At 43.0% G+C, this 26,207-nt stretch overlaps 1 protein-coding gene across 8 annotated transcripts in view; it reads right to left on the reverse strand.

The window, feature by feature from the left end:
• SPPL3 (signal peptide peptidase like 3) overlaps positions 1-26,207 on the reverse strand; it is a 70,363-nt gene that overhangs the window by 24,356 nt on the left and 19,800 nt on the right. For all 8 annotated transcript variants that reach the window (XM_068654480.1, XM_068654479.1, XM_068654477.1 and 5 more), the window contains one exon: positions 798-875. In XM_068654480.1, coding sequence (XP_068510581.1) covers positions 798-875 — 78 coding nt within the window. The remainder of the gene's footprint in view (positions 1-797; positions 876-26,207) is intronic.

The raw sequence follows: 26,207 nt of genomic DNA on the forward strand, positions 1-26,207 counted from the left end.
TCCCTGGGCAGCCTGTTCCAGTGCCTAACAACCCTTTCGAATGAAGCAATGTTATTCAAAGGAACAAAAAAAAAAAAAAAGAGGGGAGAAGAAAAACATCCTGAACTTAAGTTTCAAAGAAATAATATTTCCAAGTTGTAAATTGTTTTTGATATGTCAGTATGAACCTCTTTCCTTATATGCCATTATATTAAAAGCTGGGTATGATACAAGATGCAAGCTTAGCAGGACAACAAAGTTTTCTCTAAACATACTCAAGTCCCCTGAAGTGGGGCAAATTTGTTTTTTGAAGATTCAAACCTAATCAGCAGTTGGTCTCAGGCACTGCTAGAATTCAGCACTGATGTGTTTCTCACTTCTCTGTTGTGCTGTTACACTCAGGAATATCTATTTTATGAGATTTGGTTGCAATCGGAGTAAGAATGTTCCGAATCAAACACTGAAACACTGTATCTAAAAGCCTGCTATTGACAACATTACGTCCATATATCTCTCAACAGGTCCTTTATACCCTCCAAAACACAATTTTACAGAACTGTCTTCAAGGATTGACTTCACAGCTATCTTATATGTGCTTGCAACTTGTCATACAATTATGTCTTTCAGAAACCTCAGCTGGCTTCTTTTTCTTCCTTCTCTATTTCCTTTTCAGAACCAAGAAATATTGCATTTACATCAGCTGTCATTCTAACAAAGATACAACAAAAACAAAAGGCATAAACTATAAACTGTCACTTGTAGTCACATTTTTATTTGAAAAAGAAAAGATCCATAAAAGCCTTAAAGAAAAATCTTACCTGAAACTGCCATAGACTATGAGGAGAATAGAAATCAGGAAAGTAGACACTTGACTGGAGTCCACAAGGGAATATGCCCTGGAATGGGAAGAGAGAAGGCAGGTGTGTTATCCTGAGTGTCCATTTCTCCAGTACCATTCATGAATTCTTTTTCTTAGCATTATACAAACAGAGAACAGAATGACATCTTTATGACAGCTATTTCTAAAGCTGTTATACCATTTAGGAATATAAAATACATAGCTTGTAAGTTAACTTTTTTATATTCAAGACTGCAGCATACAAAATCTGTACAACAGTCAATGAACAGCTCAAAAAGCCTTGTAGAGATTTGTTCTCAACTCACTGCATTGAGATTCCTTTTTCCACAAACATGTGGAATTGCTTTCAGCATACCGTCTTGCATGTTAATAACACTAATATCTGTTTTTCCTATGCCTTAGCTGATAATAGTTAAGTTGCAATATGGCAGTTGAAGTCAAGGTTCACTCAGTACAGGAAAAAAAAACAAACAAACAAAATAAGCTGCAATCTGCATTTATTAAACCACATGCAGTTACTTCTCTATTACATCTTGCAAACCACTAGATAGAGGATTTCTGATAAAAATTTCAGCAGGAGATTTAAAACCCACCTTTATTTAGATGGATTTCCCAATATAACGTACTTACATGTTTAAAGCACAGAAATGTAAATATTAGTTTTCCCCTTTTTTCCTACCCTTGACAGACCAAACCTTACTCCGTAGCTTACACCAAAACTTTCTTTGACCCATACAATGGGAGAGAAGCAACCTCAGCAAGTTCTCTGCTGGCACAAGCAGGGCTGACATACTTGAGGACAGAGAAATCATTAAGAGGGGACCTTGAGGAGCAAAGCAACAAGAACTCAGCCTGTAAGTCAAGAGAAATGATCTCACCCTCTACTTAGCACTCATGAAACTGTATCTAGAGTTTTGGGGGCCTCAAAAGAGAAAGCCCCAATAACTGGAGAAAGCCAAGCAGAGAACCACCAAGACTCTCAGGGTACAACGTGACAGGAGAGGCTCAGGAGCCACAGCCCAACCCCCAGCAGTTTTACAGCCACTTGTGCTGAAATAATGGAAAAGAATAAGGAGCAATGTTAACTGCATTAGTCTTGTACTGCAAAAAAAGATCACTAAGCTTTTCTGAAAGCCAATTAAAAGGCCTAATTTCAACAAGACTATTGATATGGAACAAAGACAGCTGAATGATGTGATAGTTCCAAAGTAAATGTATGTCAGCAAATAAAAATTAACAACACAAGACAGTTAGAGAATCACACAATTCCACTGCCAATCTAGAAGCCATTTAGAGAAAATTGTACCACTTGACAGACGCATAAAAATATTTTTTAATATATAAACACAAATATGATCTTCTACTAAAGAAATTTAATATTAAACATCACTGAAAAAGACTGCTCTTCTAGATGAAATTGTATGCTTGTGCAGTCAGCTTTTAAGAAATGGGAAACCAACTGCTTTTGTTAATTACCATGAATAACTTCAATGTTACCCCCCAGTAAGAGTGAAAAACAGAAGTCTTATTTGCTCATAGTAGACCAACACATATATCTATAAAGCTTAAAATCATCTTTATATTGATTTCAGTCTTGTTTGACCTTTAGTTTCAAGGCTGTGCATCAGAAGCTTTAAAAGCATCCAGAAAGATGAAAACAGTTAATTGCAAATATGCCGTGTAAATAAGCACTTACAATTAGTTTATATAAATGGCCTTCAGGTGGTAGACAATACAGATCAGAGCACATTAGCTTTAGCTAATGACTGCACGTAAGCAGACAGAAGAAACAACTGACGGATGAATGCACTAGGTCTACGTCCTGGTACTAGCTTCAGTTTCAGGGCGAAACACCGCCTCACCCAACTCTGAGCTACTGGCAAAGGAAACTTTGTGTCCTGTTTGGATTTGAGAATTAATAGTGGAACTTCGCCCTTAACAGAATCCTCAGGAACGCCAAACGTGTAAGAAAAGCAAAATGAGGGAATGGAATTTCAGCTGGGTGTAAACACGTCGAGGGTTATGCACTACACTTATGAACTGATGTTCATAAAATCCTATATCCATAAATCGGCACATGCTTCTGAGAAGAACAACGTTTTCTGTACAAGTCACCATTCAGTGGCAACTTTGGAAGCTAGGATAATTACAATTACATTTCATCCTAATTACTAAACAGTAGTCAAAACAAGGTTGTAAGTGTTAGAAAGAATGGTAAAACAGATAAAACAATGATGATATGTGGATCAGCCCTGGAATAATCCATGGACTTTTTTTATTAAAAAATGAAGGCCCTTAGACAAAACAAAAGAAATCAAATATATGTAAACCCATTCTACACCATGACCCAACATAACCCTACTGATACGCTGCAGCAGTGACTAGGGCAGCTATCTGCTGCTTCTGTGCAAGGGAGAAGCCAGAATTCAAGTCCTCTCGTTCTGCACGAGAGAAGTGCAATAGGGTACTGATCTACCCACTGCAGACCCAGTGATATTTCCTGACTTCTCAAGATATCTGCAGCAGGATATCCTAAAATCTCACTGTTGGTATCACAGATACAGCCTGGGAAAGCTCCTGCTCATTGTCAAGGCAGCAAATATTCATACTTCCCTTCCTCGGGATGCAGCTGGAAGAAGAGCAATGCAAAGCGTCCAGCACGGCAAGCCCAGGAGTACCTGCGATGTGGGACTGAAGCGAGCAACTCAGGAACATCCAGCTCCCATCCCACGTGTCCCACACAGGCAGCCCTCAAGCAAACTCCAGGAATAAGTTCGTAGTGCTGAAGTGGGTCTCGTCATAATAAAATCCTGGGGTTTTTAATATTTTGCCTCCCTGAACTATAAAAGGCATTGCATAAAATAGAACTGCTTTCTCAAATCTGGCACTGGACAGTTCACAAGCAGCCTAAACACCTTGATTCCAAGTAAACACTTTCTAACGCATTAATCTGGACTCGAGACAATCAGCAGGTGACAGAATCACGTGGAAGTTTGAGAAAGAAGATTACTTCAACATACGGAATATAATGCAAAATGCCAGACAGTAATCTGCACACCCATTTGCATTTTTAACTGAAATTTGAGTGATTATCTACAGCTCAACCATCCAATGGATTCCATACACATAAAACTGGATTCTCCTAAAACACCTTTTAAATACGCAAGTTGCATACTTCCACCACCAAGCATGGCGCCAGTGCCATGTTCTTTGCAAACGGTATCAGCCAAAACCAAAACAAAAACCCCACACTTTGGAAATTTTTTGGGAGCTGGAGTGTACTTTATGCATTAACATTTTACCTACCTTTCACTGTGCATATAAAAATGAAACCATTTTCCTCCTTTACAGTACTTTTATAAAATTAATAATTTGTTTTCAGAACTAACGGAAGCATGCACAGAAAATGCCTGTGCATAGAAGTTGTCCTTTGACTTAAATAGTGCTTTTAAAAGCAATTCTTGGTACTTACTATACAAAGAAATGACAGTTATTCTTCATTCTTGTTCTGAAAATTAATCCTGGCTAAGACTATGCTAAGGGCTGCTGTCTTCCGAAGGACTTATTTTCGTGCAGTTCATCTGCGTGCCATAATATGAGAACCACCAACCCATTTCTAAGCTCTATTACATATGCAGAACTGCTCAGAATATGAAGACACCGCTGGCTTTCCCAGCTGAGAACATTTCACAGTTCTCAGACTAGCCCACCCACAATTCGACATCCCTGTGAGGAAGCTGGTTTAGAAGTAAGTCATTTAATCGGGCTATCAGGCAAATTCTTGCTACCCCAATGAAGCAACTAGTAACGAAACCAACCGTGACGCCAACGACATTATAAAACCAAGCACACTGGTGGTGAACTTTTCTCCATAAGCTCCTTACACCGGCCAAGGGCAGAGAGGGAACTTCCCGCAGACCTGCTCCACGGCTCCAGACCCCACACTGACCCCGCACCTTTCCAAGGCTGAGGCCGAGTGTGATTGTAGTGACTTCCCTGCCAGGGGGGACTCTTCCTGGCAGCTCCGCAGGCAGTGCTTCCAGCACAGAGCCTGCTAAGGCGTGCCAAGACAGAGACACAGCAAGCACTGTTCTGCAACATATTCCGCGGGTCAGCCTCGCAGCTCCACAGTGCCAGCATTGTCCCCACAACAATCCAAGCAGCGAGCCCCCCAGCCTGGCACGGGCTGCTCCATGGGCCTTTACCTACTGAGGCTCCCAGGGACACCCAGCCACGCCACCGCTGCCCAGCGGCCGCGCAAAACAGCCTCCGGCACAGCTGGCGTGCCACGCAGCCCTCGCCCTTCTGTGGGACGCAGAGAAGAACCTCTGTATGCCCAGGGGAACAGAGACCCGCTTCACTCCCAGCTCCGCAGGACGGTGACCAGCTCGTACAAGCAGCAATGACAGCAGCAGTGGCTTACAGACACTCACGAGCTCTCTTTGCCCTCCAGCCCCAGATCCAACACCACCTGTCTTTTCTCTGCCTGTGAGCCTTCACCTTGCAGGGGCTCTGCCAGCTGGCTGCTGAGGAATTTAATATATTAAAATATTGGGGTTTCACTTTGCATATCTCCTTTACCAGCAAAAGATAAGAGTTGGTGAGACTCTCCCAAGAGTCCCACCAGCCTTTCTGAAGGCAAAGCCAGGGACCTTTTTGCCCTGTGCTGAGCACTGAGCATTTGTTTAGCCATGAGCCAGAAAAAGACAGAAGTAGGAACCCCGTGTGTCCCAATGACAGCACGGGGCACTACCTGCTACATAACCTACCTGTCCTGGGCCAGTCTGATGTGACCACAAGCCAGCACTGCTGTTGCAAAAGCAGCTTATTTTCAGCTTTCACCAGTCATCTCTGCTCCATCATCAACCTGTGCTAGCACAGCCATTTGCAAAACTATATGGAAAACTAGACTGGAGACTTGTCTGCTTGAATAGTAATGGAAAGGATGGGAAAGTTCTCAAATGCTTCAGATTCCTAATCTGGCATGTTGCTGGACATACAAATCAAGGAGGAAAAATTTTTCAGCAGCAACATTGACTTAAGTACCCCAAAACTCCTCAGAGATCAGGAAAAGTTTTATGTAATTGAAACAAAGCCCTCTTTTTGTTTGCACAAGACGTCAATTACATGTAGAATCAAATAAATTCAGTCCCTCAGACAATGTTTCAGGAGCAAAAGCCATTCCTCTGAGTTCCAGGTGCAAGAAATCATTGTGAAAAATTCTGCTGAGGCGGAGGGAGAAGTTTCCATAGCAATGCACACTGAAGGCCTTGGACGTGAATCATCCTCACACAAAAGTTGTTGTAACAGCAGCAAGATAAACTTCTGCATTTGCTGTACATACACCAGAGCAGCAAATAACTCACACCAACTTGAGAAGTGCACATGGACCAACTTCACCCCAGGCTGCATGGAGACGGAAGATTGCATCGCATCAGGTACTTTCCTTTGTGTGATCATAATGTTCAGGCACTCTCAAGATTAAGGAAAACAAAACTACAAAAGGAAGGTAAATGTACTAAACAGGCTGGTGTGAGGATGGATTAAAATCTGACAGAGCTTTTGCGTTGTTTAAAGGGTCCAAATCTACAACCTGGTGGCATCTGTGATAGAATCACAAAAACTGGCACTGATAGGAATGTCAGATCATTTAATTCATCAAGTTATAATTTGATCTTACTTTGGGGGAAGACAATCGATCCGTCACGATTTATTTCACCTCTTGTTTGAAACCACCCACCAGTGAAATTACAGGGCTTGTCTTGACACCTAATGGAAGTCCTTCTGACTGCAGCTCCAGTCCAAACTTTTTATCCTCCACAAAAGTCCTTCAGCACTCCTGGGGGCCGTGCCACACCAGACACAACTGGGATAAGCAGGATCCAGCCATGAGTTCATCTGCATGCTTTGGCTTCTGAAAGATGTGGCTGCCTGAGAAGTGGCCACACAAAGCTTCACAGGCTCTCCAGCCCACATGAAAAGCCACAACTATTTATTCAATCAACACAGTACTTTTCATCCAGGCTTAAAATATGACTTCTCCATCAAATGCCCACTGTCTCCTCGCCAGGTAAGTGGTAATAACCCATGCCCATCAAAACATCTATCCTCCTTTTCCAATTTCCATTCTCTTCCAAAGGGAACTCCTCGGAGGCGGGTACCAGTACGGAAAGGGCAGCCATGAAGCATCTCCTTCCCTGCCCTATCATTCATCACTCATTTTCAAAACCTGCTGAATGCCAGCATTCAGTTTGGGTGTCCTGTCTCAGCAGACTGTCAGTTCTCTCAAAGAGAACCAGGAAACAAAGATTTGCTGGAAAGCTGGTGTCCAGTGATAATATCAAGGATGGGAAAAGTTCCCATCCCCCTCCCCTCCTCCACGGGTTTCATCTATTTCAAAAGCCATTTAATGCACTTATTGCATCAGTGATTGCTATTGTAACAGAGAAAACGTGAACAGAAAGTCAAGAAATACTCGTTGGTAAATCCCAGGCAAGAAGCAGAACATTTCACAACGCGCTTCCCCTGCCCCACCCCTGGTTTGGGAGCCACCAGCTGCCGGCAGCAATCAGCCTGCACCTGTACCTCACCTGGCTGCAGCAATCCTGCACCTTTGACCATACAGAAGTATGCTACTCACAGAGGAAACGTGGTGTTTTTTCTGTTTCTTTGTCTCAACATTTGTCAACCATTCTACTATTTTATTCCTTAAAAGAAGGACAAGAGAATAGAGTGATCAGGACAGCTCATTGTTGAAAGCAATTCATTTTCCAAGCTATAGCACAAGTCACTGGTGAGCAGTCCCTGCAACACTTAATTATTTTAATAATTATTAATCCTTAATTTATTAAGAGGAGCACAGCAAACTCAAGGGCTCCCGAGCAGAGCCCTGGGGCACCTTCAAGAAGAGCTCCATCGCTGCACCGAGCCCGTTTACAGTTCATTGTGCAAATATTCGCTTTGCTCGGGGGTGGACTCCCTCCGTAGGCAAAGCCAACACGGCTTTTTTCCTTTGCTGGATTCCAGGTCGAAGGTATAACTAAAAAGCCTCTTTCAACCGCCTTACATGTGCAAGATATATACATATTTAAGAGCCTCCATTAGGCCTGACGCCAAACCAAAGTTAAATCTGAGTGTAACAGTTAAAAGTATAATTTTAAGCGTGAAGTCATGGCACCCACAGCTGTAAACATATCTCAACACTATTCCATTCTTTAGGATGATTCATAGGAAAAATAAGCAAATTGCTACGGCTTCACTTACGTTAAAGGACTAGCTTGTTTTCTAAAGTAAGCTTACCATTTCATCTCATTGTCATGTACAGATAAGCTCTGCTAAGTCTGAGTAATTTACTGAAACTCCTATCAGGGGAAAAAAAAAATAATTAAAGCGAGTCTGAAGTGAAAACAAGTAACGTGAGACATCCCACTAAGCCATATTTTCCTATGCGGGCCCAGCTAGGTCGCAGGCAGGCATTTCTAAGTTATCAGACGAGATAATCCTGCTGGTTATCACACAGATCTCAGAACATTTTCACATTATTATGTACCAAACCTACGTCTTTACACATCCAATTAAAAAATTAATTCCCTCTTTTATCCTTTACAGAAAGCTGCTTTCCTGAAACTCTCCCCCTCCAAACAAATGCCGAGCTCCCGACTAAATTGCTAAGAGGAAACTGCTCTGAGCTCACTGTGACACGAAACTGAAGTGTACATTCAGAAAGGCATCAGGAGAGGCGATCTTGCAAAAACACATTTTCTGTTAAAAACATTATCTGAGCAACCCTTTTGGTTCAGCAGACTGTTTGCCAACAGAACAAAGAATTATATGTTTCACAGTGTTTAAGAATCACAGCAACTGGAAGATTTCCAGATTTCACATTCAGCTTGGAGCACTCACTTCCAGGCAGGAATGAGAGCACAACTTCCACTCGCTGTGCGAACGCCTAAGAATACTCATTAAAAAGAGCATTATTTCCAAGCAGCACTGAGCGGCAGCCCTGCACCCCAAAAGCATGCTAATACCGTCAGCTGCCGACCTCCCCGGGGATGCCCCACCAAACTTGGGAGAAAAATTGTATCTTCAAATAATTTGTACTGGGCGTATGTGTTTGTGTGAGAATCCAGCAGCCAAATAAACATCCAGGAGACACTGAACGCCCTTCACATTGCTGCAATAGAAAATACAGGCTTTTGTTGTTTCATACTATATATTTATAGACTGAACAGGGGGACTTTCACCCCTTCCCTAAACATAAAGATAAATCCACTTTTGTGAGGTTGTTTTATTAAGGAGGGCTGGTTGGTTGGCTGATCTGATTTTTGCTGCAAAATGGACTAATAAAAACAGACCAGGGAATCTTCCCTTCTTCCCTTCTCAAAGAAAGAGAAAAGATGTCCTGATTAACAGGGCATGTTTCTACTGCCAGATATATGTCACCACAAGCCAGGGAAGCCTCTCCAACAAAAGATTTTACAGTTGTGTCACAGGTATAAATGACTGCAAACATTTTTTGGAAAAAGTAAGCAAAACATCCGTACAACGTCTGCAATAATGGATTCCTATCAAAGAAAACAGACAGCATTTCAATGAGTTAAGCCAAACAAGAACATACAGAAAAACACATCTGATAACAAAACACACAGCCTGATAACAGTGTGTGTTTTACTCAACTCTGTATTTTCAGTGTCAGGTTTATTCCAGTTGAGCTGCCCCAGATCACCTAACTTGTCCCAGGCTGCTGGCTCCCGACTGCAGAGCAGCCCCAGCACACGGCCGAGCCCAGACAGCTCCAAGTGAGATCAAGTAGTACTTCTTCCCCTTCTTGACACTTGCTGCAAAGGACTCCTGCTCAGGACAGGATTGGGTTGTGTTGGCCTGAAAATCAGATGTCTGAGGCAAAGGAGACTCAGAGGCAGCCCTGCGCTGTAGATTTCTGCCGCCTTAGGTTAGCTCACCTCTGACTTCAGAACATTAAGAGAGCTTTGCCAACAAAACCCCCTTTTCTTATCTTTGCCCTTTCTCTAGAAAAACTTACTTTGCTCATGGAAAGGAAATGACAAAGGTAGAAAAATGACACCAGCAGAACATCAAGGTGCCCTGACAGCTTATTGCTCCTGTGAAGGTTTTCGTTCTGGCCAGCAACTGCACAATTACTCGACAGGAAACAAAGACGAAAGGAGTCAACGTGGCCAGGGACGAGGTGGGACTGAAACTCCTCCAGGAGCAGCTCGCAGTTAGGTGTGATTAAGCACACTGTAACACATACATCTGTAACCCAAGCGGTACTGGAGCTAAGTCAATTAAACAAAACTAACCTGCCTACTCCTATTTGCCTACGCAGAAGCTAACACTGCTTCAATTAAGTTAGATTTCAAAAAAGACTTCAGGTACTGAGGTTCCTGCAACCTATGGCACCTTGGAACAGCCTGGGTTCGGCAGCCTTTGCCATTTGTTCTCACTAGTAAACCCTACAGCTGCAGTGTGCAGCAGCATCCATTTTTCTCTTGAAAACCTTAATAAAATTATCTGTCCACACAAGCCCTCTGAGCATGCAGAGGCTTCCAACACCCAGCTCTCCAGATCCATTTGCTGCAGCTGCAGGGTCCTGCCACAGCACAGCACCCTGAGGTGCCAGCCACCCAGCAAGGAGACCGCCAGGTCAACCCGGGCATCACCAGCACACAGAGTATACAGTGGGTATGAAAGGTAACCACGCTGCATTGCAAAGGCCAAACCATCAGTATGTTAAAAAAAAAAAAAAGTGTTTATGAGAACGAGAGAAAGAAATTAGACTCATTTGCTGATCTCTGAATAAGTGGAGCACTTGTACGGCCTGTAATTGTCTTCACATCTATTGATTTATAGAAGAGTTCAGCATGCTGCAGGACAGATTCAGTGTTGCCCTCGCTTCACACAGACAGCCAAACCAAACCAGGAAGACAGTGCTTTCGGGGAGAGGAGAAAACCAGCAAGTATCAGGACAAGAAGTAAACATATAAAGATGAAAACATACATACACGTATGCATGATCTGTCTGACAAAGCAAGATGGTTATGGCTCGACCACAAGAATGAAGTGAAGTTGCACAATCCGCACAGGAAGACTTTCCTCCCGTGGAGCTGTTTCCATTTTCCACAAATAATCAAAATAAGGACTGGAAGGAGGGGGAAGAGGTCAAATCAGGATCTGTTACGCACAATCCCTTCTCATCACAGCCACAAGCATATTTCTTTATGTAAATTTTCAGATTCCACCAGAGCAGTGAACTCTGCAAAGGTCAGTCCAATATTTAGCCTACCCCAAAGCTTTGCTGAAACAGCTCTTCTATCTAAATTACCACTTGCAACTGTATGAATTTTCCATAAATAGCCTTTTTTTACATCAGAAAAAAAGGCAAATCAAGGGTGTGGTTACTGTAATTTAAATCAACAGAGAACCACTGTGCAGACTGCCTACGCTTTTATGCTAGACAGCCTCACCATGATCCAAGCAACACTGCGCTTCCAGGATTTGCTGCTGGAGATGTTAATGGTGATCCCCGGTGCAGGAAAAGTCTTCTGGAATTTTGACAGCTGAGACTTTCGGAGGCTATAGAGGTATCCATTTATATCCTTGTCACATATGCGAGCTGGAGTTTTCAGTCGCTTGGTAGCACAGCTCTGCATTAGCCATAAGACCATGCAGTGTTAGATTTAATTTTATTCTAGTAATGAGAAGATAAAAACTTCCTCAAAATCTTCAGCATTGGCTCCCACGTTGTACGTTTTGACCTCTGTAAGTCTTTTTCCACTTAATAGAGAAGCTCATTAACAGTAACTCTCACCTAAAACACCAGGATGATTCCTCCTTTGTCTGGAGGAAAATCCACTCGCTGCTCAAAGGCCAGGTCTCTCCTGCAAGAACTGCCACCTGTTCACAAAGCCTGGTCCTTAGCAGCACAGCGAGATGGCCACAACGCAGAGCAGCGGGGAGTTTTGCACCACCAGAGCAGGAAGACCTCAGAGCAGGCCAAAAGCTTCCGCAGCAGCGACAACACTGACAGCTAGGCTGGGGCATGACCCAGCACCACTGACACGATGAGTGCTGCAGCAGGAGTCGGAGCTTTCAGCCACCAGCATCTCAGAGGAGCCAAACCGTAACTAGAAGCTGTCTCAGCTGAGAAAACGGGAGTTTTTGTTATTGGAAGGCAAGTATTTGTCCAAATCTTCACTACTGCCCTATCTGGATTGGGAAGAGGGTGGCGAGCAAATATCATGCTTGTCTCCCAGATAAGAGATTCACATTGATTTCTCAAGCTATTGCCAAAGAATTAGCATACAGCCTCTAACTATAATATGAACTGTAAAAGTGCCTGGAACAAAAAATAATTAATGTGTGTCTTCATTGAAAGAAAAAAAATAAAGCTTAAACAAGGTATTAGGGAAGCCATGGCTGCCTAAAATTATAACAATAAATAGCAAACCTCGCCTCCCACGCATTCAAAGAATCAACAATTCCCCGTGCATCAAAAATAAGCTCACATAATTGATCATGCTGCACTAGCTTTACCTTTGAGTACTGTAAAACTGTGCCATTCATGCTTTACGTTTTTCTAAATTTAGGAAAGTAGGTGATAGTAAGACAGCTCCACGCTTGTCCAGCTCAAGAACAGTAAGAAGCCCCCTGGGTCTGTAAGAGACTGAAAGCTCTCCAACAGCATCAAAGGACTTCGGCAGACATGGGGACACACACACGTGCAAATATCAAACACTGAAGATGAATCAATCTTTTCTCCAAACATACCAGTATGATCAAAAGCTGTATCGATATAAGCAGAAAGTATCATCATTGCTCCTGATAATACAAGAAGAAAGTGCTAGACAGAAAAAATGAGCCATAAGTGAGTCAAGAAACAACCAGCAATTGAACACGGAAAATTTAAGGTATGTTTAATTCATCCACTGAAGCAAAAGCATTGGCTGAGAATAACACCCTTGTTCTGTAATGGTAATATTACACGGTCCCCCTACGTTGTGCAGAAATAATGCTCTGCTGCCCACAAAATCAGAAGTATAACTCCTTATTTCTATACATATTTCAAAAAGCAAATGTAAGGCAACCCTTTACAAAGAATAAATTATTTTAAATGGAAAAAAAAAATCAGGCATGAAATACCATCAGGATCTACATCACCAGTACGTCAAAGAGCGGTCTTCTGCTAGTGAATGGATCCCTTCCTAAGCTGCACCTCAACACACACGGATTCCCAGGATTAGTTCAGTTACAACTGAGGTGGGGGGGGAGGGGGAATTAAGCTTAAAGCTGGAACTTTGCTCTTGTTCTGATGCAAGTCATTGACTCTCAACTAACTGGAGATAAAATTCTCACACCCACAAGCACACAAGACGCCACAAAGAGAACAAATGACTATTTTACTTAGTACAGAAATAACACAGAAGCAGGTGAATCAGAGGGCTATGTATATTTATTACAGGAAGACCATTTCTGAGCATAAAGCACCAGCACAATACACCACAAAGAAACACAAGCAATTAGTGCAGCACATCTCCAAGGTACCTGCACCGAAGGCTCAGTGACTCGGTGTGGCATAAAGCTAGAAAACAGAATGTGGGCTTGAATTGTTGGTATGGCACTAAATGCATCTGAACAGACTCTAATGCAATTAACTCGTTAACACTGCATATGATTCAGTCCAGAAGTCAATGCAGTTTTAACTTAGCAGCATTACTATTTCTCCATACCACGGAACCTAATTTTTGCATAGACACTTCTGCGCTCGCATTGTTCCTGAGGTGTTCTCTCATCACCATCTCTCTTTTTAATCTCGTTTCATAAGAGCAAACAATAAAGACAGCACAGGAAGGAAAGAGGGCTAGGGAGGGGAAGGCAGACAGTGGTACTTCAGCGTGAGTATGGCTTTCCTGAGAGCAGAATTATCAGCCTGCCACTGGACCAAGTGCAGAAAAGAGTTACTAAGATGATTAGGAGAGATAAGCACGGAGTTTGTTTAGCCTAGAAAAATACACAGTAAGAGGACAAGTGGGCACGCATGCTAAAAGGAACACTAAGTGTGGCAACTACTGGATTAGAATGACCCCAAATTGTGCTACGAGCCATAGGGGAACCCACCCTCTTTCCTGACACCAACCAATGTGCTGATCCAGTTGAACAATTCCCCCCACCCCACCAAATTCGAGTTAATTTTCAGATTAACATCTCCGTAGTCCCATGAGCACTAGTGGCAACACAGGAGACGGCAGTTTTTCCAGTTCTGTGCATTGTGCTTTCTGAGGGAAGGAAAAAAAAGGAAAAAAAAAAATCACCTGGACCCATTCCAAGCATATTACCCAGTTTGTTTTTTCCATCCTGAGAAACAAGGAGGAGGAGAACATGCCCTACTGCTCTTTTGCACCCACTTCTTCTAACTAGTATAGAGGTCTAATGAAGCAATACTGTTTGGGTGGATTATCAGGGGAAACTCACATGTTCAGCTTTAACCTGGCCCTCTGAAGCTGCAATGCTTACCAACAGCAAACTTTCGTAAAACAGATGTCTGCAATATTACATCACATCACCTTTTTGGACAGATCGAAGTACGTGGATCTTCATGTACAGGACCAAGTGAAATTTGAACGTGACCATTAGTACAGCCACCTGCAATTTTACCTAGTTTTATCAGTGATAGCATCATCTCAGTACCTTCCAGCCTTCTGCAAGCACAACTGAAATGTCCACACCAAATCCAGTCGGACAACACAGAGGGTGAGCCTATAATATTTCTGCAAGCTGAGGGGTAATTGGCTCAAAATCTCTTAGAAACTTCAAACAAGAGCAGGTTCACATGGTTACTCACCTTTTTAAAGGCAAACTTCTATTAAAGGGCACCCAGGTAACATTACGCAGGGCAGCAAGTTCTCTTCTCTTCAGAGGTCATCTCTGAACTTGCAGTGGTCATCCCAAACCAGAAAAGACGCAAAAGCACCAGAGATGGTAACCTCTTTCCGCATCTGCCTGTTAGTGTAACTTTCCTTTTACTTCATTTATTCAAATTATTCTAATTGAATGGGTGTTGTGTGCTAGACAAACTGGAACACATCAGAGCAGTGCGCCACTTCCAAAACCATTTTTTGCTTATGTATTCATTAAATGTTCCAGCAGTCAGATAAAATCTCCACCAACGGAACCCTAACCAGACAGAAGGCTAACCCAGCAGTTCTAGGAGCAGACATATCAGATTTTCAGGTGTTATTAAAAATTGTGACACACCCAACCACAAGGGCAAGGAAAATTTACAAATACAAGTCGGGTTACCTTCTATTTTTCCCATCTTTAACAGAATTGCTTTGAAAAGTGCAAGCTGGCACTTTTGCATGAATCCTGAAGCCCACTGAAACAATGCAGTTTCTGCTTTTTACAGTAATTATAGATTAGGAAAATAACAGCTCAATACTATTAGGAAAAATACAGAAACAGTGGGCTTGGTACGGCTGTCCATGCACCAGCAGGCTCGGAAGGATATAATGTATGGTTGGCACCTCGGAGCTGCTGTAGAACAAATACTGCCTGGTTTGGAAGACGTGCTGCAGACACTGTAATAGAGCACTCAGCTTTCCAGGAAAATTTACCTGCTGGAAGCCTAAATGCTGATCCTTCGGCAGTAATTTAAATTTACATTTTCTTTAAATATATGTAGTAAAAAGGAAAAAAAAAAGTGACCAGATTTGAACAAGACAAATAAACATAACTGACTTGTGAAAGAAAATACCTACAATACAACTACACAACTCAGGAACAGTCTGGTGCCATCACAATGCAGGCAGGCAGATATCTGTGGGGAGGAACAACCTCCCAGTGGACCAGCTAACACACAACTGGAGAGCCAAGTAAGCTTTTAGGGTAGGCTGGATGGGCCTTTGGGCAGCCTGGGCTGGGGAAGGCATTGTGCCCAAGGCAGGGGGCTTTAAGGTCCTGCCAACCGGAGCCGTTCTGTGGTCCTGTCATTCTATGACTTCCTTCCCCAGTCCTACACCATACCTATTTTCTGAATCCAGAAAACAGATGAAGGACATTTTTCAACCTATCTCAATCAAAATCTACCTTTGTCAGCCAGAATGCAGACACCTGGAGTCTCAGAAACATTACAAACGGATTTTGTGTGTCTCCTGTACCCAGCCCTTCCCATCCCACTTGGCACCTCAGCTCAGTTTCATAGCTGGTCTGGACTGCCATGTCTCAAAGCCACCTACAAAAATACTACAGAGGTAAATCCTCCCGATATCCTTCAGTAATCCTCAGTTACTTTAAGCAACAGTCTGTTCTGAAAACACCGGGGTCCCCTGGGAAGCCAGAGATTACACGCTGTTGTACTACGTTTATATATCTGCTGATATTTCTTGCTCAGGAACAAAATGCTTTCCTGGAAAGGCTTTGTAGTAAACATCCAGACATTTAACCTTCCTAAAAATAACACAATTCACCCCAGGAACGCTCTTTTACTCTAAGTGTGCCCCCCAGGCAAAAGTGCTCAGCTCAGAACTACCGGAAGATAACCTCACCTCAACAAAAGTTACAAGAGTCTACACACGAGCAACAGAATTTGCTATTTTTGAAATACAAGAAGAGAAAATGACCTTCATCAATATGTAAGTGATTAACTTTCATCAGCCATGCCTGAAGTTATAAATCAAATACTACAATCAGAGACAGAAAAGCAAATTAAATACATCTCATCCACACACACCAATTCCAAAAGTTTACAGCAGCAAAGATGCAGAACACAGTAGAAGAAATGTGCTGATGCTTCTCGACCTTCAAAAATAATTTTAACATTTAAAATTTATAAGTAGTATCTAGCTAGAACAAACTCATGCTAAATTAAATTATCAAGAAGGTAGAAAAATAAAAAGCAGCTCTGCACAACTTCATCTCAAGCTGGGGAAAAAAAAAAACAAACCAAAACAATGGGAAGCGTGATTCAGTCTCCCTGCGAGTACTAACAGGTACTAGACAACCACTCAGTTACTAGTTGATAGGTACTAGACAACCATTTAACTGCCACTAGTGCTGAGCTGCTGTATGACAACACAGAAGCCTCTGCATGAGAAGCAGAAGGTGCTTTGGCATTTATCTCCACTGGGCATTATTTCTCCCCAGATCCAAGTGACCACTTGAGAATTAGACCAGAGATCCCAGATCGCTCAGGCCAGATTTTTGCCAGGAGCAGTAAATGAAGACTAAAGTGATGCTAGTCCAGGGGCGGACTAAAGCGGGGCTGGAGAAGCTTCCCCAAGTGCTGGAGCAAACCACAACTGAAATCCCATGGCACTGTATCTGGAAAGCACACACACACACACACACAAAGACTTTCCCTTTAGGCTTCTCTAACACCCTGGAGCCCAGCAGAGGCTGCCACCAAGGCACGAGCTGCTCCGGCACTTCACATGAGGCAAAGCACAGGCTCGAGCAGTTTGAAATCCACCAGCACAAAGCTTAAGATACTTTTCCTGCCTGTTTCATTTCTCGTATTTTAAAACAGATCTAAATCAAGGTATCTGAAATGCAAGAAAAAACAAATCTTTCTGTGAAAGGAATAAAGTTGGGAGACATCTTAATGTGATATAGCGACAAAAAGGCTGCAGATAGGATTTCTGGATGAAAAACTGAAGAGAACTTTTCTTTATCCAGGACATAACGCTGGTTTGTTCAACTGTTTTCCTCTAATCTCTCCAGGAATTACTACAGCACGACAACACTCAGCACATTTTCATCTCTCTTCTGACAAGGGCTCACATTTATTTGTGACCCTACAAGAGATGCCTAAATTACTGCATTTGTGCAAATCGGGGCAAGGTTTCCAGACTAATTAGTACCTGCTGACACCTCACTGCACAAAGGGGAAAACTTGACCTTTTTTTTTCCCCCAACTGTCATATTCTCTATGAACTTATTTGAGATGTTCACTCAAATGGAGTTGTGGCAAATGGATAGAGGCGAAAAATGGATGCTCAAGTCCTCCTACAAAGGGCGTCTTCAGCGTTTCATTCACCATTTCAGTTCCCCAAGTCAGTGCAGAGAGGCATTCTGCTACCAAGGGTTTTGTGTTATCCTCTGGCCTCTCCATTCAGTTCATGTATTTATACAGTCTTAAATTTGGAGTCTAAAATTAGATGATGTGAATAATTTCTGAAGCAGAGATGAGTAATAATTCAATTGATCTACATAAACTTTGTATAATAGTTGGTATTTTCTTTCTCTGCTGAGTAACTTACTGTGAAAGTAAGAAACATAAGGGTCAACGATAGTTCGATTTTGGAAGACTAAATACAAAACATACACACAATCCAAAACAGTTTTCACTCAGTTTAATTTATGGTGAAGTCATTCTCCATTCTCTTCCCACTGATCAGCTCTCAATTCCTATGTTCAGCTAAGCAGCCCCATGGGAAACCACAGACATTACTAAATACCAGGAACTCTGCAAAAGGCAAATGCTGGACATGATCAGGAATGTGATGATGAAGTGTTTGCTCTAGGCTTCTTTCATGTTTCAGAAAGCCAATTTGCTTATCAATTCCTCTTAGGAAGAGAGCTGCAGAGATTCCAGAAATGTAATCATCTGTATGAAATCAAGTTTCACACACAGGGACTAAAAAAGTATGAACCAGTGTCCACTCTCCTGGAAATGAAAGAGGATAAGTATCTAATCACATAGGTCCTCAACAAAAGAAAACAGGCATCTTTTATTAAGAAGACAGACTAGAAAAGCACATCCTTTAACATCAGGCATCGTATTTTCTCCTGCACCAGGCAGTTTGCACGGGGCAGCACTACCCAGTAGAAGATCCTGGGCAGTGTGAACTCCTACACTGAGGACATCCTAGGCTCTGGGGCGTTAGCAATGCTGATGATCTTCAAATTTTATATTAAAAATGCATTACAAATAACATTATATGAAGATGGGAAAGAGGACACAAATTATCCATCACTATTCAGACAAGATGGAACTGAATCCACAACACTTATAGCAGGAGGATAAGAAAAGAGGCTATCTGCTTTGCAATATGCAGTCCCAACACAAAACAGAGCTACCATTAGTTTTGGAGTCTCCAGTATTAGGTGTGGACCGTGAAGATACTATCATCGGTCTTCCTCATTGTTGCTGCTTCCCAGGTGTTTAGCACATACCTTAATTAGGCCTCCTCAGCTCTCTGAACTCCAACCAACACAAAAATAGGATTTATTATCTACTTCCAGACACTGCAATGCCTTGCCATTCAGCTTACAACTACAAAAACGGTTCTTTGTGGGTTTTGAGCCCTGCATGGTAAACTCTGCCCAGCATTAAACTGCCAGCAAGCAGCTATTTAGGGAACTCACGGCCTTCCCAGTTTCAGGCCCTCAGCACTAAACAGAAGGGTCTCTCTGAACTTGTTTCCCCCTGGTGGAACACAAATCTGGTTCAGGGCACAACACATATCCTTACCGCATCTCTCCTTGTGTACCAGGCAAAAGGGGACACTTCAAAATACGGGACTCTTCTCTTCTACCTTCAGTACGCACATATCACGTGTCAGAAGGTTGTATTTTATCTGTAAGCTGGGAGCTACCTTGGCATGAATTCTACAAATTTATAAGACAGATAAATTGTGAGTATAATTAGGCTGTATTCTTTCCCTGCCCATTTTTCTGTGCCATTGTAACAGTGTCATAATTAGCAGCATGAATTATTTGCCATGGTAATAGGGGAATGAATGCACAGAATGATGATTTCCCTGAAAGTTCAAACAGAAGGCACTGGCTAGAAATACACCACCTGAGAATTTATTAGCAAAAGGACATAGAAAAAACATAGCATTTCTAGGCCTAGACTACTGCGCTGAGTGAAACAATTCCTCTACAAAACACAGCGTAGTTTTACCTAGCAATGAACAGGCCTGAAGATGACAATTACACGTGGTGCAGAACGTAATGGCTTGGTCAATTAGCAAAGCAGGTAACTGATTGATTACCTTGCTATTAAATTCTGCTCAGATCACAGACTTCCCATCTCTTCCCATCTCACAAAAACAACACAGACCTTAAATCCAAACAAAACAGTTACATAAAGGGTTTCTTGGAGAAATTTATAGAGTTTTTGCAACTCCCCTGTGGGTAGGGCACAGCAGGCATAGGTAGCAAGGTTTTGTAGCTGATAGAAAATGGAGCAACACCCTAAGAAGAACTAGGAACTGCAGCTAACCACATGCCAGCAGAAACACAGCACGCTTCTTGAACCTCACCCACATGCCTTCATGTTCCTAGGACCTGTCCTCCTGGGGAGAGAGGGCCCCAGTCTGACAAAAGCTGGTCACTGCCCTAACTGCTAAGTGACAAGCAATTTCTGGACACACCTCTGGTGTCTTTATACCACAACAAAAAGATCTGCAAAGAGAAGCTTTGTTACAATAATTGCAAATGGTATTACAGAACTATGCAGACCTTTTATTACTACTTGGCCTTATGGTCCCTACTTGCCTTGTATGAGAAATGGGTGAAGGCCTTTCAATTTAGTATCCCAAGACTAATAAAAATGTTTTGTTAGCAATGTGCTAAACATTTAACTGAAGAGTTCATCGTATCATCAAGAAAAAGTCCATTTGGCATTGATTTCTAAAAATATGTCAACATATTAAGACCCAAGACTTTTAGTTATAAAACATCTACTACTCAAAGCAACTTTTTTTTTTTTTTTCCAACAAACACCATGGCTTTCTATTAGTTGGGCATTTTGCAGAGTCTAACTTGCACGGAAAAATTATGGGACATCCACTCCCATGACAAGGCACCACACTTCCTAAGAATCATAAATTCAGGTAGTTCCCTACAACTATTTTTAAATTACTTCCTTTATTTCTTTCTCTTGCACAGATTGCCAGTAAAAGAATTAGTAAGGCAGAGAAAAGGAGACTATGTTGGACCCCTTCAGATGACTGGAGAATTTATTTGATGTCCAGAGGGGTCAGAAGATTCCAGTATCTCACTTCAACAAGCAAGTCTCAATTTTGAAAGACTGTGGCACTGCAGCCTTTTCACATTCTTCATCTAGAGCCTATTAATAAATTGCCATGGAGTTCTGGAACCCTCTTCATCCAAAGCTATCCATTTCCTTTGCATTACCAGGATACAGGATATTCAACAGCAGGTCTCCTAATAGCACTGAAAACTTCCATTACAAAAAATAAAAAAATCAGCCCCGCAACAGTTCAGCTATAAATAGCAAATTCATGGCTACTATTAGTAACAAGGGATAACAAATGTTCACGCTTTACCATGATGAAAAGAAACCGTATTAATGTTTTCCAAAATTGAAGCAGTAAGTTATTTGAACAAGGTTCCAGAAAATTGAGTCTTCCACATCAGAAAGCACAGCCTGTCTTCTAGTAATGCAATTCAGCCTCGTCTCAGAGGCTGTCAGTCACCCAAGTACCGAAACAGCATTCTTCCGAAGAAGGCTGTTGAAGATAAATATCCTATACAACCGCTAGCTCCATTTCACCTTCCTCCTCTTGTTCCTCTTACGCCGTGAGGACCCAAACACCCAACTTCCTCCGAAGATCCAGGGCTAAGTTCACCGACCACATGGCTGACGCACTGCGCATCGTCCCAGCCGTGTTTATCAACACGGCCACGGCTGTCATGGTGCCAGCAAGCAGTTAAAGGGCACTGACAAAAGAAAACAGGTTAATTATGTGACAAAAAGAGGGGACTCAGGATATTCAAGGAAATTCCTGGACCTCTGCTAGCCTGCAAAAGAAATCCCAAGGCAAAGAGCAGAGCTCCACACCAGAACCTCTGTGCTGAGCCTGTCCTCAGCCCATCCACACCGTGAGGATTTAGCGTGGCCACAGCAGTCAGGCACCTGCCCCGTGGCTTAATTACGTTGATCGGGGTGAGTCTTGGTTGGGTACAGCAAGAGCTAGGCAGGCACTCCTCTGCTGCTAAGCACAAATCACCCAGCACTACACGGGACAGCCCGTCCTGCTTCTGAGGACCTAATAAATGACCTCACCTTGAAAATCTTACTGAAAAGCATTTTAAGATAAATAGATACTCATTTTGGCAGCTGTGCTTGGACAGGGAACAAGACACTGAACAAAAATAATATCTAAGTATTTAAGACAATAAACTCCCTAATACACCTTTAATCTGACTTCTTATGGGACCCAGAGAGCCAGGTAACAGACCAAAGCAAAGGTCAGACCTAAGGAAGGGAGTATCCCCATCTGAAGCAACAGACAAGAACACTGAAAAAATGCAGGTTTCATCACACACGTACAAAGGAATACCACTACCCAATGATACATCTGATCTGATCAGGAGACAAAAGATTAAGCTGGTCCTCTTCTACCTGTACAGCTTTGCCCAAGGCCTACATGGTACAAGGGAGTCCATCTTGAGCGGCCTAACTCACTCTCAGAGTTCCCACCTAAAAATGTCCTGTGCCTGTTTCCATATGCCCGACTTCCCTCCTGAGCTCCACCCTGTGTCGCTGGGCTCCCATTCTAGCACTGCTCCTTGTCTTGCACGGGCAGCCCGAGGTCCTGCCTCAATCCAGGAGAGTCAGCAGTCCTGGGCCACTGTAAATCTGTACCCAGTCGTGGACTCTGTAACTGCCAACACACCCAGGGGCAGCAGTGCAGGTACCCAGCCACCAGCCTTGGTCACGTAACACTCCTTGGAGCCAAAGCCCAATCCAATAGGTGTTCATGCATGTTTATAACGCTTCCTTCTGGAAGGGATAGAGCCAATCAAACAGAGCTGAACTCTGACAACAGAGCAAGCTGCAGGTCCCACCTCTATGTAAGTCACTGTGTGCACAGAAAGGAAGTGCAACAACCAACGCTTCACAGCGGTCCAGAGACTGGGAAAATGCAGGAGTATGTGTACCAGAACCTTACATCTGGTTTCTCCATGAAACACTGATATTTTGGTATTGACTGCTACAGAAACGTGTGACATATATCTGCAGCACCACTGGGAGGAACTAATTTCCCAGAGGCACGGAGAAACAAAGGGAAGGAGACGTAGGGTACTAAAATAGCCTAAAGGATTCTGGTTTTTCTTCATGTTTGTATCCCTGATGGTTGCAGAACTGCACATTGGAGCATAAAGCCAAGACAAGCTGCTGTGCTACTCCCACTTAGACACCAGGAACAGCCCCATGGTCCCTACCACCACTGTTTTATTGCTAGGCGAAGAGTCTTCAGGTTCAACGCTACTCAGATTATGCAGCAGAACAGAAAGGAACAGCAGCAGTCTGCTGTCACCTAGGAAAACTGAAACAGTATTGGAGACAACAGTAACCAAAATCAAATAAAATTTAAAGAGCACTAAGGAGTACTAAGGAATAGTAAAGCCAGCCAACCATTCAATCTAAGTGTTTACCAATTAGGTCTTAGAATCAACAAGCCAAAATCAAAGTCAAATTGATCAATACGACCTTGTCATACAGCATGAGCAGCTCTGTGTACTGCTGATGAGCTCACTTACCCACACAGTACAGGATTATGGTATATACATTATAATGACTTGCACGGGTAGAATTAAACACTATTTTCATAAAGAAATCCATAAAAGAATGACTTGACACCACCACCACCAAGCCATGAACCTTCAACAACAATGCTGACGGCATGTTCCTGCACAAGTCAGAGCTGCAGCGTAGCCCAAGTGTGCCTAGGTGAAGCCGGGAGCCTTCGTGGTACCAGGCCTGCACCAAGAAAAACTAATATCAGACAGCGGCCGGGGAGAGGGCAGCCAACGAGACCACCCGCAATCGGCAGAGAGAGCGGCTAAGGCTGCCATGGGAATACAAATCACCAGCCCACCAAAACAGGCACCCCAGTCCTGCTGCTCCCAATGAGGAGAGAGGCTGACTTAAAAACTAAAAAGTCTCGTGAGGGGCAAATGTGGCCAGTTTACAGACACACACACCACGTGCATGAAAGGAGTTGTCCAAGGGTAGGACCGGCCCGGACCTGATCCCTGCCCTACAGCCCGAACGCCAGAGCAGCATGGTGCACTAACACACTGCCTGTCAGGCTTCAGTCGCACGTGCAAGGAACAGGCAGCAGGAGAGCAGATGGAGACGGCTTTCAACAAATTCTAGCCCAATATCTAAAAAACTTTGCTTGCAACAACAACAAGTAGGAGCACTCTTTAGAGATGGTGCTTTGGGATTCTTATGAAACTTCTTGCAGAGAAGCACCCTGCAGAGAAGTATTTCTCTTTTATGGCAGACTTTTCATCTTTTGATTTAGCTGTAAGGTAGCTTTTTTTTTTTTTTCCATGCTCCATCTGCAAAACCATAAAAAAATAAAGAGAAAGATAACTAGTTGGAAAACTAACACTGGGGGTCTTGTAAGGCACTTAAGTATGATAAAGAGGTTCCTTCTGTTCTGTACCATCTGTAACTGCTTACAGCTGCATCTGCCTAAAAAGTAGGCAAGTTCATAGCATTTTTTTTAAAAAAAAAGCTCTTCGCTATTTAGCTTTAAAGTTTCCTTTTTCAAGAAAAAAATAAAGCTCTTTAAACTATGTTCAACCAAAAAGCTTAATTAGATTCTACTCTTCATCTTCAAAACCGTACAGAGCTCGTAATATTCCCCACGAGAGCTTTTAGCCCTTTGTGATTAACTTCTCGGAGCAGCAATTCAAGTGAAGGCACGGGATCAGCCATCTCAAGAAAAGGGTTCACAGAGCAGACGATCTTCCCTCCAGCAAACAACCACCAATCTGAACGTCCAAAAAGGACCAGAACGACCTCGTGCCTTCAAACCTCGAAAGCAAGACACGCTCCCCTCACCAGCCAGCAGTACTGGCCGCAGAAATCCATCCAGCCCAGCTCTGTTTGCCTCCTGCTGTTTCGCCAACCTCACCTTTAGCTAACAGTCACCTGCAGAATGCACTTCCCAATGACTAACTGGGCTGAAGTCATGTTACACCTATTTTATCTCGCCAAATGGGTCTGACACAGATGCTGCTGAGATAAACCACCACTGTAGCCCTGTAAGCAGGAAAACTGGACTAGTAAAAACGGGCCTTTGTATAACCACTACCACCGAGCTCTGCTCTCCTATGTCCACCACATCTGCACCACCAGCTGGTGAAGTTTTTACGAGTAGGAAGTCCTACCAGCTTATTCCAACCACAATTCAGAATTCACGTTGAATTTCTAACTGCCCTAGAAGTTACCAAAGATTTAATTCAAGCTTTAAACTGGAGTCAAGTGAACTTACTAATTCAAGTATCTACTGAAATGAAAATGAAGACACCTGCTGCCAGCTGGAGCTGCACGAAACCTCCCTGCAACGTTACCTGTGCACCAGCACTGTGGAGACGGGCGCAGCAAACGCACGGGTGAGACCACTCAGTTTTCTGGCACCATCCAAAACGAGGCTGTGCTGGGAATCCATTTGTGCAGTGCTCCTGCTCTTATAGTTTGAAGCTGCTGTCTATGGCAGTATTTGGGAATATATTGATACGGGAAAATGGCACATGCCAGGAGTCGCCAAATTCTGTGATTCAGTGGAACGCTAGCAACCATCTCTGTGAACTTCTGCCAAATTTTTAAAGCTATTTAAAATGGTGCATGGAGTTAGGAAAAATCAGTACGAGCTTACTAGAAGTCATCTTATGACTAGTTACCAGATAACAAAAGGATTTTTAAAGATACCTTTGTCCCGATACAGCAGAGTCCATAGGAGTGAAGGAGTAAATCTGGGCTTTCAAGACAAAAAACAGCAAGCAGAAAAGGCCTGGCAGGGCAGAACTAACGGGTAGCAGTAGAGGACTGGGGGCTGGAAAAACCAGTGGCTTCCAGTGCACAGCCCAGTTTCTTCTTTTAGCAGCTGAACTGAAGACCAACCTAGATTCAAGCCTATTCCTTCAGATAAGCTTGCCAGCTCATGCCTGAAGTCAGAGACTGTGTGTGAACAGAGGGTGGAACCCCGTGGGTCCCTCCCGCTTCCCCCACGCCACCTCTGCAGAAAGGCAGCTACAGCATAAAAATGGAAAGGAGTCATTCCACAGTTCATCTCCATAGCCGTGCTGCACTAGGAAATACCTTCCTGGGTAAAAACCTTTGAACTAGCTATGGAAAGGAAAGGAAGAACATACAGAGCAGGCAGAGAAACAAACAAAAATACTATTTTCAGAAGGAGAGAAAAAGTGAGTCCAAAACCATCATTTTCCTTCAGATTCCGCTGGTTAGGGAAAAATGCTAACATACATAAACTGTAAGATATGATTCTCTCTCACCAGCTTCTACGTGGGCAACTTCAGGAACAAGAGAGGCATGTTGAGCACAAGGCTGTGCAATAGCAAA

This window comes from Anas acuta, chromosome 17 (assembly GCF_963932015.1).
Source record: "Anas acuta chromosome 17, bAnaAcu1.1, whole genome shotgun sequence".
NCBI lineage: Eukaryota > Metazoa > Chordata > Aves > Anseriformes > Anatidae > Anas > Anas acuta.